We start from the raw sequence: 15,695 nt of genomic DNA on the forward strand, positions 1-15,695 counted from the left end.
TCACACGTGCATTTCAAAAAGAACACCCCACTGGCCCAGGAACAAGGTCTTGAAAGATCTGCACAGTGCATACACTGCTTTGGACAAGACACATCCACCCTCCCCAAGGTGGTGACAAAGGAGGAGAAAGACAAGTTTATACTTAAAAGGTTCTCCATGGATTATTCCTGAACAGGAAACAAAACCTTTTCTAAAGCACAAGGACACAAAGCCACTCACTCCCGTTTCAACTATTGTTTGAATTATTTTTGTTTTGAAGCACACCCACTGTATGTCACGGAGGTTCATCCAAAATACAGCAAGGGTCTGCAGTAGGAAGCACTCTAAATACATCACCATGCCTCAGATCTGTACTTTGCAACAGTGTCAGTGCCCTTACAAGTTTTAATTCTGGAACATATCATAAGCAAAGGAAAGGGAAATGTTAGTTAGTTAGTTGCTGCGTGAGAAAAAAAAGCAAGCCAGAGGAAACTGAAGTCACAGAGAAGAAGCCACAGAACCCTACTCATCAAACCCTGTGCAAGGACCACACATATCTCGGCCTGGCAGAGCTGCACTCCCTGCTTTAAGTTTCCAAAGATGCTGCCAAGCAACCTAACAGCCACAGGATGGGCTAGCTGCAGTTCCACAGCAATACCAGATCAAAGTTCTGATCAAGTGGTTCTATCCATAAATGGTACAGATGTGGCCATTTCATAACATGCAGTGCTCTGCAGAACACACCTGAAGTGTCAAGTAGCACCTAGTTTTGCTACAGGAATAGTTATTGAAATGGCCTGAACTTCCCCTCCATTCTGCCCCGTGGACAATTCAAGTTACAGCACTCTGGGTGCTCTCTTAACAGCTGCTGGCCCTGCACCCCCTGAGGAAACAGAAATGGAGCTGTGTCGAGAAGGGGTCCTGCCAGCTACTGGGACAGGCAGAAGTTATCCGCAATCCCAAAACGCTGAACTGCAATATGCTATTAATGAATTTGAGCTATGTAAATGTCCTATATGGCCCTGCATTGTATACCTACTACCTTCAAGAGAACAGCAGGCTGACCCCACAGAATAACTCTGGCAACCTGATGAGGCTTCATCCTTAAAAACAACCAAGCTGCACCCTAACAGAAGAAAGGGACAGGAACGAGTCTGCCAGCCACATCAGTGCCAAAACAGAGCCCTGGCATGCTTAATCCTCCAGCACTTTGGTAGCGAAAATTGATTCCCACCTCAGCTCTCACATTAGTCTCCTATCACTGCAGGACTTCAAATACCTTGCACACTGTAATTACTCATCATTACCAACTTTTTAATTTAAGGTAACTATATTATCCCCATTTTACAGCTTGGAAATTAAAAAGAAACAAGTGGCTTGGTCGTGCATACTCAAAAATTGTGCTGCAAAAAAAGGGACCCGAATCTGGTGTCACAAATCCCAAGCCTGATGCTATCCTACTCACATCCTCTTTCTCGCCAAGCCTTCTTCTAAACTGATTTGCTACATAAAACGTTCAGACATGTCTTTCTTATACATACACACACTTTGTTAACTTTTCAAGTATCTCTACCTGTGGAATGCCAGAAAGAGAACAATTTAAATTTATCGCAAAAGTTATGTTAGCTTCAGAACAGCATAAAAAAAGAAGAGAAGTCAGAAACGCCATGTTGGTTTTGCACTTCAAGCAATTACAAAAGAAAAAGAATAGCACCAAGGAGCAAAAATGCTTCTCTGTCTTTAAAGATACAAATAAAGCAGAGGGGACAGGTAAGGTAACAGTTCAACCAGCGTCCCCCTGAAGGGCAGGACAGGCAAGCAATCAGACAAGGTTTCTTCACATGGAGTTTCTTGGCCTGCCTTTAAGTTCTCACACACGCACCTGGGAGCACTTGAAGAAAGAAGATACTTTCCTTTCCAGAACTCTCAGTTATTCTCTCAGATAGAAGCTGTTTTTAGCAACAGGTTACTTTGAAAGGCCACAGGTGACAAGCATGATGATATGCATGATGATTTGTGCCTCTCATACCAGCAAAGGGGGAAGGTCAGCTAAGTAATTTCGTAGCTCAGAAGCCTATTTGTCAGGACATTAAACAGAGGAGAAGGTCACCTGTGGTCACCAAGCTGGGCACACACTTACTGTCTCCAAGAATCAGCTCGACTTCCTCATCAGCATCAGAATCTTCATCTTCACCCTCATCTCCCTCTTCCAGGAGGTTGGCAAGCTCCTCATCATCAGAGGGAGAAAAGTCATTTTCTCCATCCTCACCAGCATTCTCATTGTTCTCATCCTCCTCCAGCTCAGCCTCCAGCAGCTGGTCCGTATCTAGTTCATCAAGGTCATCTGTATCGTCATCATCTTCATCATCATCTTCTTCCTCTTGCTCTTCTTCCTCCTATAAAGACAGCAAGAATAGTCCATTGCAGACATTAAAACAAATGTAAAATGGAATAATTGAAGAAAATATACCTATAGTTTTCACTTCTCCCCCTATCCAGACATCACCCATTTTACACACTTTCCCATCACCCACATAAAAACCTTCTCTCCACAACTACAGAACATGACACATACTAGATCATTAGCAGGTCTGCACAGTCTTATCTGCAAAATGCTAGTGCAACACAAGTACCATTGGCTCAAGCTCCTCTCCAATACTGGCCATCAACACATGTCACCACAATGCACCCTCGAGAAGGGCATGAAATAAGACCCGTTAATCCACGGCTTTGTTGCTAGTCTTGTATAAACTTCTTTAGTTTCAACTGGACCAAAACCTCTACTTTGCATCAAACAGCATGCAGCACAGATGTTCAGTTTCTCAGTCATTCCTGATTTAGATGAGATGTAAAACGCAGGGAAAGATACTATTAGCCTAGACCAGTCCCCGAGTCACTCGGCTTCAGATGATAGAACTGTGTAAAGCAGCTCAGAAGTCTCATCTTTGGCATTTACCTGTGGATCAAGATCTTTCTCTATCAAACCATAAGAATTTGCATTCAGTAAAGAAACTGAATTTCTCATTGTACAGATCAAATCCAGAAATCCGTGTCTAGCAGATAAAACTGAGTGGGAAGAAGCTGTTACAGTCCTACTGTTCTTCCAGATAAAACAAGAGGCCAAAAAGTGCCGTTAGAAGCCAAACTCCAGGACATCTCCAAGACTCAAAAGAAAGGGTTCAATATACCTGCACACCTCCTCAGTCACACCCTTTTTCTCTAACAGAATGCTCCCATGTGGCAGGAAGGCAGCTTCAAGTCATTCAGTCTTAATTGCCCCTTTGTTTCAGGAGGGAACACATTTTGCAAAATAATGAAGCAGTTAAGACAGGTATTTAACAACCCACTGCAAGGGTTAGTTTGGTCCTCAAGCTCACCACACTCACACTGTGCTGTTTAGACTGCTGCATTTTCAGATCTAAAAGATCAGAGGAAAAAGACCTGTCATCTCCCCAACTTACTTTTTCTTCAGTCAATGCCATAAAAAAAAAAAAATCTACCCCACCCACACAAATCCAGTATCTGTCATAAGCAAAAGAAACAAGGAATGCCAAAAAAGTCTGGGCACATTTTATTGTTTCTTCACTTGCAAAAGGCAGCCAAGTCTGCTGACCAGAAATGCTGTGTTATTTAAATGGAGATTACAGTATAAATGCACTGGTTTGCTAGATACACTTTTCTTTCTGACAGTGCTTATATAAAGTATAAAATTAAAACAACCTGTATTAAAGTCTATGCTTATTTTAGGCAATTAAAAACTTCGAGTTAATGAGTACTCAAATAAGTGGACATTGCTTTTTGAATTGTATACACACTGGGAGAGGAAATACCTTACTTGCAGTTCACAGTTTTAAAATGCAGTGCCATATTGAGTATAACTTTCCATAAAATATATTGAATTGAGTATAAATGCTTTTGTCTTAACTTTGACTTTTGTTCTGTGCAGTATCTGCAGTGAGGTCAATGTCAAACTTCATTGCTCTATTCAGAATTGGAATAAAAACTGACAAGGCAGGAGAGTTTATTTTGCTCTTTTGGTTTCTAAACAAGTCCGAAGCTGGAAAGGAAGAGATCAATTTATTTGAAAAGCTTGGAAAAATTAAGCCAAGTTTTTCAGTGTCTGCGGACAGAGACACAACTGTAGACATTAGGAAAAAAGTGTATTGTCTACAAGATTCATTTAGAGTCCGTGTAGTTGAAACCTAAAGGATTCTGAAATCAGTTAGGCACTCTCTTAATTTCCACATCTGTGGAATTTCTGAAAGCATTTTTTTTCCTAAGTATTTAGGCCACAATAACTTAAAATGTCTAAACTACTGAATTTGACTATGTTTCACATTTAATGTATTTCTTGGAAATTTAAATACCATTTTATTAACTTTTGCATTCAAGCTTAAGACAAGCCATATGCAGCAATACCATCCTTCAAATACAGGATGGAATGAAATATAGCTGTATAAAGCTAAAGATTTCTTCTGGCTGACAAGTGCCAGATTACACAGAAATGGTGTATATTTAGCTGCAAATTAACTTTGAAGCATTATACCTATTGGTGAGGGAAAAAATCTCTTGTGAAAATATGAACAGCAACAGAATACTGAAGAACTAAAATCAATGTTTCCACCTTTCCAGTTTAAATTACTTATTCTGAAGTATATTATTAGAATCAGGCCACACATTTAAAAACCACGCAGGAACAGTAAGAAGAGATCTAAATTATACTTGTCCCTGGTAAACCAGAAAACAGTGTCAAAACCACACTACAAGATGTCACATGTGCATGTGAGAGAGAATGTGACACGCGCACAGTGCACACCCTTACCGAGCTGAAGGAGTGACACAGAACACAGTTCACGAGGAGTGATCTTAATTACTAAGAAACCCATTATCTTGTCATGGTTTAAGAACACAAACAGAAACCTGGAAAATGTGGTGCTCCTGCCAAGTGACATGCAGATTACTTCTGCATTAGCGTCTGAACAATCTCCAAGCACAAACCTCCGCAGGCACACTGCAATACTCCAGTCCAGAAACACAAGGCTTGCACGTATGTGGTTAGAGCTCTCTTAAGAAAGCACGCTGATCTTCTGCACCCAAAACCATCCTGTGGGACATACAGCTGAGAAACACTCCACCTGGTATCTCCTCACACCTATCACCATCATATGTAAGCGATAGCCATTAACAGACTGGGTATCTGGGACATATCCTCATCAGATACCACAACTGTCTCACATAAGGGATCCATATACAGATAAAAAAGGCCATACCTTCCCCAATGACTCATACAAGCATACCTAAGAGCAGTGAAAAAAATCCTTATGCAGTGTCACAAGGGAAGATAGGCAGAACAGTTATTCTAAACCATATCTGGATTTGTGAAGGAAAAACCTGCAAAAGCAAGCTCCCACCTACTCATCAGTAGTTCCCAAGAGCTTTGGGCAATGATACAGGTGCTGCTAGAAAAAAAGAACCAGCATGCACATTTATGTAAAACAAGCATGCACCTGTGCCTGTCTTCCTCATTGGAGTAAGCCGATCCACAGAACCCATGGACCAGCACACTCCATATGACTTAAAAAACAGCATCAAGGAATTGGTTTAGCCATTCCTAACTCTTTTAGATACCTAAAGATAATCTATTTGGATCGTTCTCTGCAAAAGCTGCACAGATCAGAACTTTCACTGTTCAGGGAGTGCTCACATTCCTGCTCTGCTTCCTTCGAGAATATTCTCTTCCCTCTCCAAGAGGGAAGCCGCTTCACAGCTGCCAGTTATCTTTACAGAAGGCATGAGGGTAGTATTGTAGAATCACAAAATGACCATCTCATAACCTTCTCTCTGTAGAACATTTGACCTTACTTATCAGCACTGTGACTCACTGTCTGATACTTCTGTGTGCCTCCTCTACAGCCAGGTGCACTATTACTACCATACAGCCAGACCAAAACCCTAACTTCCAATTAATTCATTGAAGATTACAAACAATCCCAACCTGAGGCTATGATGGAGGAAAAAATAAAAATCTAATGCTCCCTTTTAAATAGGGTAGGTAACACTCAGAGGGATGTGATGGAGCCCAGCTTTTGAGTTAAGGATGTCACATTGCTACCCATTTTAGTTACACAGTGATTCAGGTACATTAATTGCTTGTAGATACCTAAACTTAGGATTAACTTAAGGGAGCTTTACCTTGATACCTGCCAAGCACAGAACAGTTTAAAGTAGAGTACCCATTGACCCCTAATGAGACTCAAATTGGTAATGACACATTATATAGATATGTATTAATTTTATTATGATATATGATAGTGAATATGAATACTAGTGGTTTTCTGCATCATCTTCACAATACTGTACCAGTGTTACTCCATCTTCAGCATACACAGATGTCACTACATAACAGCTGCAATGCAGAGGTCATTATAGTATCAACATACCTGGATAGCCAACTCTTTCTGCTCTGCAAAAACACAGTACTGCCATAATAAAGGAATTTCAATCTAGGAAACATCCACCCTATTTCATACACAAAAAGGCTTCCTGGCTCCACTTCTCCACATAAATACTTACAGTTGCTGACTTCACCCCAGTTAAAAGCAAAAAGACTGCAACAATAAGGCAAGGAAGACAGACAAAGCTGACACTTTAAAGCGAACAACAGAACAAAACAAACCCCTGGTTATAATTATAAGGGGATAGCAAAAAGGCAGGCTGCAATGCCTCTGAGGATCATTAAGAGGGCAAAAGTGATTCATGTCAGCTTTTTACCGTGCCTTCCTACAGGCAGATTTACAGAGATGTAGCAGCACAAGAAAAGCTGGATATTAACAAACAGAACGAGAAAAGTTGATTACATAGCAAAGGATTATCTGAAGATCATCTCAAAGCAAGTTACTGGTAAATCTCAAAGAAAATTACTGGTAACTTTGAATCTTTACGTAAGATTGCAAACTGGTAGTAAAGAGCCAAGTAGATTTTGTTCAATTAATTTATCATTTATAACTACAAAGGAAAAAACAAAACAACATCCCCTAAAGGAATGGCATATATAGAGGTGGCAGCACTGTAACAAAAAAAAAATGCTTGACCTAATCCTTCATGTTGCCAGTATTTACAGCCTGGTCAGAGCTCAGTAAATACCCTTTGCTCTTGTTCAACCATTGTGTATTTTTTTCCATATTGTTCTTTGATGCACGTTTGCATGCACTTCATAGACTTTCATCATCATAGACTTTCTCACTGCTCCCCTTTACCCATTCATTCTGCACATACAAAATCCACAAAATTTCTCTTTCTGGGTAGTACAGGTTATTGATTCTTAACATACTCACCAGTGTTCATGTCTCAAAAAAACATTTAAAGGCTCAGGAAAACGCCAGTCTTTCACTTACTCCAACTCTGATGCAAAACACGTGGTAACTAGGCAGACCTTGATTTTTGATTTTAACATATTTCGACACTGTATTTTAACATTGTATCAGTGTATGTACAAAGTGCTTTTATGAAGTATAGCTTACAGCACTTGCAGATCTGCAGTATATAAAAATATACCAGCTTGCTTTATAAGTACTCTTAAAGACTTTTTATAGAGTTTTCTTACATTTCTTGAATCCAAAATTTTTTTATGACCAGATGAACAGAATTTGAGACTTCTCAACTGCAGATTACATAATCTCTCAAATTTACACTAGTCTGGGTGTTAGCTGCCAAGAGAAGATCCACAGGTCTTTTTCAATTCTCAGTACTAGGTTTGGAAACTTTAACTCAGTTTTGAGATCCCACAGGTCACTGATTTTTTGCTTATTTGACACGGTTTCAGCTGTTTCAAAAAGCTTCATCTTTTCACTTAACACCTCATTCATTTTTTCTTCCTCTACTAGGATTGATTCAGTCCAAAACAAGTATTTACATCAATAGTTCTGTGCCCAGCTTCCTCTGTTACTGCTCCATGAACTCTTCAGCTGTCATTGTCTCCCAGCTGCTCCTTCCTCACCCCCATGCTCACCTCCTATCATTACTCCCAAATCAACACCTCTCACCTGCAGATGCTTTCTAGCAACAGTCCCCTCCTCTGCAAATACAATCTGTTGCACCTCTCAGTTTGAATCACACTATGTGATACTACTCTAACTATTCTTTTTTTCCATCTATGAGGCTGTCTTTTCTCTACCTGCAAAACAATATGTCAGTGAAGCTTTTCCCACTTTTTAAAATGTATCAGCTTGTATTTAATTCACTTCTGGCTATTTGTAGCTAAATCTAATCATCTAGTGGTAAGCAACTGCCTCTATAAAGTGTTTATTTTCTTTAGTGTTTTTGGTTTGTTTTTTTTCTTTTTTTTTTGGTAAAGAAGTCATGTTTCCCAGAGTCTCATTATTTTGGTCAACTTATTTGCTTTTGCAAGAAACCAGCTGCTAGTTTACTTCTCCCTCTCTTTCACTCTCCACCCCCATGTTTCTCCTAGAGAAAAGCAAACTAATTTTCAGTAATGTGTTCTCTTCCAAATTATCAGTATTATTTTAATTACTACCTATTTCCAGCATGGGAAGGGGCTATGCTTTCATGAAAAACAACATTTGATCATTGTTCAAATACAACATCACTGAAGAATGTTTCACTCCGGAGGAATAAGCCTCTCCTTGTTTTAGTAATTTATCTTTTTCCACAGACAATCCCCTTGTCATATCTTCTGACAATTGTTCTCTTTGCTTCCAAAGCATCTGTGTAACATATTGGTACTTTCTGATCTTCTGCTATGCAACTCTCAGGAGTCACAATGTCTGGTTTTCAGTCACTTAGGAGTTTCTGTCCAATTCCTCTCCCACCCACTAAACACTCCCTGAACAATGGGCAGTGGAAAAAGCTTAAACTAGCCAACAGTCCTTCTAGGAGGTCAAGCATGAAAGGAATTTTACATCCTAGACTACCTAGTCTCCATTCTTCCCCTCAGCTAGCAAGCCCAAACTCACTTCCTATTATCATACCATCAAATTAATTCCAATTCTTCATCTCCTTCACACTACAGGGCTACACCTACTTCTACCTTCTTGGCTACTGCAGTGTTAAAATTTCTACTTCACAGCCATTAATGTGGTCACAGAGCTAAAAACTTAGAAGCCTAGGAATGCGCAGAAATTACTATATGTAACAAGCAAGGAATCTTACCATAGGCTTCTATGCATATGTAGGTATGTGCAGATTTAACACAGGAAACAGCACACAGCATACAGTATGTCACAGAGGCAAAACATGGAGTGAAGAAATAAAAAAGCAGTTAGTCTCTTAGTCTATGGAAGTAGGTTTAGCTTGTCTAACAATGACTACTTACCTGCGAGGAATGAAAAAGCATCCATGACACAGAAACAAAAACTTTAAAGTAACTGGGTCTCTGTTGGATTGGCATGTCCAGTCGGGATAAGTCTTTTGACTAATACTCTGGTTTTGACTATGAAATGTTTTCATTTCAACATGACTGTACGCACCTGAGGATAATCAGTCTAAGTCCAGAGACACTGTCCTCTCAGGCAGGTGTAAGTCATCATTTCGCAGCCGACACATTCCTTAATGCTAGGGATAAATGTGTTCTAATGTGACTATTACATTCTCTGGGCTGTAGGTCTTAGAAATCACATAAGGAGTCCAGAACTAGGTGCAATTTCTGAATCTGCGTCTCGTCCTTCCTCTCACTGACCTCACACTCTCACTCAGAAAAATAAGTCCATTCCTTTAACTGCATGATAAAAACCAATAGTGTGTAAATGAATTTCAAAATTTGGCAGATAAATGAACTCTCCCTCTATGGACGAGAATTTGTTCCTTTAGTTTCTCAAGCTTCTGACCGACATTTCTTATCACAGCTGAGGCAGCTTTTATTTTCTTGGATCCCAACTACTCTGGGAATTCTAGAAATACGTGTTAGGTGAGAGGAAGTCAACCTTTGATTTCTGGCACTGAACAGGCAGAATATGATTTTATCTCTGCTGAAGCTTTTTTACTCCATAATAGTAGGCCTAGCCTTCTGAAAACTCCAATCACTTTTCCCTTTCCAAGAATTCCCTCTGTTTGCACTGACAGCTAGCGAAACTAGATTCTGAAACAGCAGAACAGGCCGAAGCAGTCACAGTTATTTGCTAATATCTAAAAGTGTAGTAAGAAGTACAGGTACTGGGAAAACTTTTTTTTTTTAAATATCTGTTTTGGAGGATGCCTGTTCAAAAGATGTGTCTGTCACGTAAAGAGGTCGTTGACTGAAACCACTCTTTACTTACGCTCCCCAGCTGCAACTAAGTTCAAAGATTCCTATTAAAGTGTACAATAAACACATGCGTATTATTACCTGTTGAGACATTTGTCTGAAAATACTTGTTCCCAGCTATTATCCTGTAAACCATTTCATCTTGAGCAAGATTTCAAAACAAACCATATCTTCAAATGTTACAGGAACAGCTCCTGAAAAACTAAGGGTTCCTGATGACATAAATCATTCTAGGCAGCTTGTAGCGGCAAAGCACCACCATGGTCTGATGGTTCTCAAATACATGTGCCAAAATGGATTAAGGTTTGTGGGTTTTTTCCCCCCAGCAAGTAAGTACCCGCATGAAAACAAACCTATATGAAAGCAACAGCAATAAAACTACAGTGGAATTGCTGTTGCAAGGAGATAGGGGGAGAGTCGTAAAGTAAAAGTGGAAACCAGGATCACAAAGACCATGTAGAAACCTGAGGAAAAACATTCTCCATCCTGGCTAAACCACATGTTCGAATAGTGATTGTCTTTTGAGTCTTTATTGCCTTATTTCCAAAGCTTTCATTTCACATGACCTAGAATTTTCTAAACCAATGCAAAAAGACAAATTACACACCTACCATCACCATTTCCATAGCCCAGAAGCACTGCAGGATAATTAACAGTTCTTCAGCTCTGGCAAAAGAAGTAGAACACACTTTATAGGACAGGGATAGCTAGGTGAAGCAATCTGCTGCTGAAGCTGTAAATCTCTCTGAATATCACAATAACTAAGGATACTACTTGAGCCTCACAGATGAAACATCATCCACATCATGTAGTGCAGAAAGAAAAATAGGTCTTAAAGAACTAATATGGAAAGAAAAACTAAAATAAAGGGGTAAAAATGCACAGACTGAAAATCCTGTAACCCTCTCAGAAGATCACATCATCCAGACCTCAGTTTCACAGTTTTGAGTCTACTCTGTGGTCAGCCAGTTCCCTTGGTTTTTAGCTATTCTGATCACTTAATATTTCTGAAATTTCCTTTTCTAGCCCATAACATCTGTCATGCGCCACTTCTAGGCCAGATCAGTACATTCACTTTCCTTTGCACCATTTCCTCTGAAATTCCTAGTCTGCCTCACTACAGAAGACAGGAGATTACCAAGTGAAACAGGGGATATTAATCAGCCAAGAAAGGGAAATAAATAAGAACTAAGCAAGCAAACAACCAAAAGATGGTCCAGCATCTATAACAGTATCTCAGATATCCATCTTATTTTTGCTAAGTCTAACTCTGAAGAAGTGTACCCAAAGTGGCAAATACAGGAGGAAGAGCATCTTGCTCCAGGACTGAAGAACTGGAAACTCTGCCTATTTCCCCATAGACTGAACACAACACAGTTTTGCAAATATACGAGTGAGACTGTTGGTCACCGATGGACCCATTTAGATACTCCCTCAACAATGAAATAATACACAAAAACAATGAATGTCCGAGGCAGAAAAACTAGTATTTTTGGAGAAAAACACCCAACAAAAAAGCTTGGGTGTTCCATCTTCACCTTAGTAAGTACAGGCCACAGAGTATCAATTTCCATTTAGCACTTGTTCTGTTTAACAAGGCTTGATGACTCTGGATTACTGGCCATACCTAGGAAAAGGGCAGCTGTCCAGAAATCTCTTATGAAAGGCTGGGGTATAACAGCCAAGAAAGAACCCAGCTACAGTGGTGCTATTTTCAAATATTTCAGACAAACCCATAAACATTTACTGCAGCAGCAGCATGCACAAGCCAGCTAAGTCAGCCTGATCAATTAATTTGAGGGTAATTTATGTATCAGATCAGCTGATTTTACACGGTTTAGTTTGAGAAAGGGGGAGTAATATAGTTGGTTTGTTTCTTTGCTTAAATGAGAAAAGGAACAGAAAGATACCTCTAGGCTGTTTCTGTTTGAGTGCTTATTACTTTCTGTACAAGCAAAAAACCTGTACTTGTGGACCCATGTAGACCATATTAAAAAAAAATATATATATATATGCATAAAATCAAGGTGTGAAGATACAGGGGCCAAACTGATTAATATCTGCTCTGAAAATATTGACCAAAGAGATACTAGATTAATGTTGATTCACATGGATTTCCCCCCACGCCACTTTCCTGAAAATGATCAGAAAGCATCTTGTTTTTAGACAGAAGGTGTTTCAGAATATCTGTGAGAAGTCCCAACAAGTTTGAAAGATTATTTCAAATTTTTCAAAGCCGAAATCACAGAAACTAACTAGGCAAGTAGTAAACACCTACGTATGTGTGAGCATACGTATACACAGAAAACTCCTGTTCATCAGGAAACAAATTACTCTTGTTGGCCTTAACAGACAAGTGTGCCAGAAAGATCATGTCTTTATTCTGGAAAAACTCTACTCATTCTAGTTCTATGCTTGATGTCTCAAAGCTGTATTTTGTAAGCCTAAGACTACAACAAACCTGGAGGAACAGCAGTGAACAGCTACGGGACAGAGAGCAAAGGGTTTAGTTTATGTTTTGCTAACTATATATAGATTGAATTGAATTTGGGTTAATAAGTGTTATTTATAGTAAAACGAAATCTCTCTCACTAAAGAAACTTGATTGTAACCATCACTAAAAGTTACTGTCTAGGAAACATCTATACACCCCAGAACTGAAGACCTTAAAAAGCAGCAATTAAGCAGTATCAGCTAGTCACTCAGCTTGCAAAGGGATCCTGGAGCAGCATTGTTTGCATATTCCATAAGCTTTACAGAAAAGCTTTTAGCATACTTCAATTCTGCCCAGAGCCATCTCCATTTGTACGACAGGAACCGTCCCCAGTCACATCTGATGGATGACAGATACCTTATCTCTCTCTGCCTGGTACCCAGCGTTACAGCCTAGAACCAACAGCACTCAGACTGCCTCCTCTTATACAAATACAGATCTCCACTTCAGTCAACACTTACCAGCGATATCGCAAAACAGTGTCTTGATAGCTGCTAGTTAATCATTGTACAATGCAAAATCAATTTCTGCTGCAAAATATTTTTTGAGATTTTATAAAGAAAATGTGAATAAGCTTACTAAAATATACTGAATGTGAACAAAACCAGTGGAAGCAGAGACAAAACCAGAAACTATTGCCTGAGGCAATCACTGGACAGCTAGAAAGTAGAGACACTTTGGAAGGAACAGTAATTCAGTAATTCCCCCCCTTCATTGCTTCCCAAGGAATTCCACTCTTCACCCATCCTAAAAGTTCCTAAACTGAATCCATCCAATCTAGGGATAGAAATAGTGACCAGTGATTTCACAGGAATGCCAAGACTTCAACTGCAACTTTACAGAACATTGAGAGGATAGGACAGCAAACTGTGTACACCAAACAGAACTACTGCTTTATCTTCAGAATTACTGTGAAATTGTAGTAGTAACAACTAACTGGGGGGGGGGGGGGGGGAATAAAAAAAATTACTCTTTCCTGGGATCTGCTATCCAGTCTTCTGAACTAGAAAGTAAAAGTTTTAACCTAGCAACAGAAAGATTCAGAGACAGAAAGGGTATCAGAAATCCAGGTTTCCACACGGTCTAGAAAAAAGCCCCACCAAAATATTACCTTCTGGCATTCTTTGGAAAAAGGTGAAGTCAGCTTTTCTCACAGGAGATACAAATACATGATTTACTAGAATGCAGACACCAAAGAGCAGAGAATAACGCATTTAAAATCTTTAGGCAATTGAAACTAAGTCTTTGCCTGTTCAAAAAAAAAAAAAACAACAAACAAAAAAAACAAAACAAACAAAAAACCCACCTGATACACAAAAAGCTACAAATTTTTCTCTTTTGTCAAGCTGCCAGAGATCAAATGGCTGATCCAAGAAGGAAAACCAATGCATCGCAATGCAAGCCTACAGCTTTCTTTGAAATTCTTAAAACATTTTGCTGTGTAGAAGCACTGGGCAGATACACTGCATTAGTAACACGTCGGTGACTAGTTATGCCCAAACACAAGATGTAGAATTGAAAAAAGAAAAATCTCCAACACTACTGTCTCTACTGGGTGTCAAAATACTTAAAAAAACCCTCAAGCAGAACAAACAGTACAGCTTCTGATTAAGATTGAAACACTTAGGGAAATTAATAAACTATAAATTATCTTGTCAGTTTACAGAGCACAAAGTTACTGTTCACACAGGTTCTGCATAGATAGTCTTAGTTTACACTGAAAGTAAATTCATCTACTTCACATTAGGTGAGACCAAATGAGGCATTTGTACTTTATTGGTAATAAATGAACACCTGTGGCCTCTCCCATGTAGATGGCTAGCAGCTACTCTTGAACAACCAGGTTAGTTCTCACCTGATCTTCTTCTTCATCCTCTTCATCTTCTGCCAACCGCTGCCTGCCCACTTCATATAGTCTGCAAACTGTATCCATGTTCATGGCATCCATGCTCCCTTGATTCTGAAGAGATGCCCACACAGCAGTTAGCCCCAGGAGTTAAGCTCAGCATTCATACTCAATGCTGTATCTGATCTCAATTACAGAAACATTACCAAAATCCTTCCCTCCCATTTATTAGCAGCAGTATAGTTAGCACTAAAAATTAGTCTTTTTGGTTTCAAGGACCAGCCCAGGAGTGACATAAATACCTACTTTCTGCTTCTGTCACCCACAAGTTACAATCCTACTAGTAGACTTAACAAAACCTTTACTGGATCCTTAACATGCTTTGGGTTAGTTCTCACCTAACCACACACCACTTCCTTTGAAATTTGCCTCCCTGTCATATCACTGAACCATATGCCTTGAGAAAATGCTAAAAGCTGTCATATAGCAAGAGCTGCAGAAGACAGCAGTCTGATGCCCCAGCAACCACTGGTGCCACATGCCCTGAAGTAACATTTCCAGTGATTCCTGTAAAAGAAAATTTTCATGTCTTGGCCTCACAACCTAGACAACTCCAACTTCAGCAGTCAAACATGAAGCTTGGCCTACTACAAATTCTTGACTCACTTTTTTCCTTCTGTAAGGATCAGTGGTTCACAGAGTATTATGTCGACAGGATTTGAAATTAGTCACTATGTGTACATAGTCAAGTTCAAGAAATTGCATACTGACAACATATTTTTGGGCAAAGAACTGGACCCATTTGTTTAATTTTACTTCCTCCCTAACAAACCAGAAACTTCACTCAGTAATTTTTGCGTCAAATTCTTAGCTTCTGGGATTTTGCTAGGAAGACATGTGAAAAAGGAACCAAGAATGATTCACAGGGGAAGCCCCAGAAAGATTGCATTTCCCAGTTATTCAATAAAGTGCAAAATTTATTAGGAAATTACTGCTATAAATGGGAAAAAAAATGCATTTCTCCCTATGCTTGCAAGAAGGAAAACCTCTGCGTATATTAAAGTCGGAAGTGTTTGAAGAAGAGAGGCAAATGCATTTGGAAATTTAAGGAATCAGAG

At 39.4% G+C, this 15,695-nt stretch overlaps 1 protein-coding gene across 2 annotated transcripts in view; it reads right to left on the bottom strand.

Annotated features, from left to right (window-relative positions):
* DCAF1 (DDB1 and CUL4 associated factor 1) overlaps positions 1-15,695 on the bottom strand; it is a 53,331-nt gene that overhangs the window by 2,647 nt on the left and 34,989 nt on the right. The window contains exons 22-23 of one of the 2 annotated variants that reach the window (XM_075432624.1): positions 14,587-14,691; positions 2,120-2,375 (exon numbers count right to left, since the gene is read on the bottom strand). In XM_075432624.1, coding sequence (XP_075288739.1) covers positions 2,120-2,375; positions 14,587-14,691 — 361 coding nt within the window. Of the gene's footprint in view, positions 1-2,119; positions 2,376-9,172; positions 9,550-14,586; positions 14,692-15,695 lie in introns of those variants that run through there. The other variant, XM_075432625.1, reaches the window with a different exon arrangement.

This window comes from Opisthocomus hoazin, chromosome 11, assembly GCF_030867145.1.
Source record: "Opisthocomus hoazin isolate bOpiHoa1 chromosome 11, bOpiHoa1.hap1, whole genome shotgun sequence".
In the NCBI taxonomy this organism is placed as follows: domain Eukaryota; kingdom Metazoa; phylum Chordata; class Aves; order Opisthocomiformes; family Opisthocomidae; genus Opisthocomus; species Opisthocomus hoazin.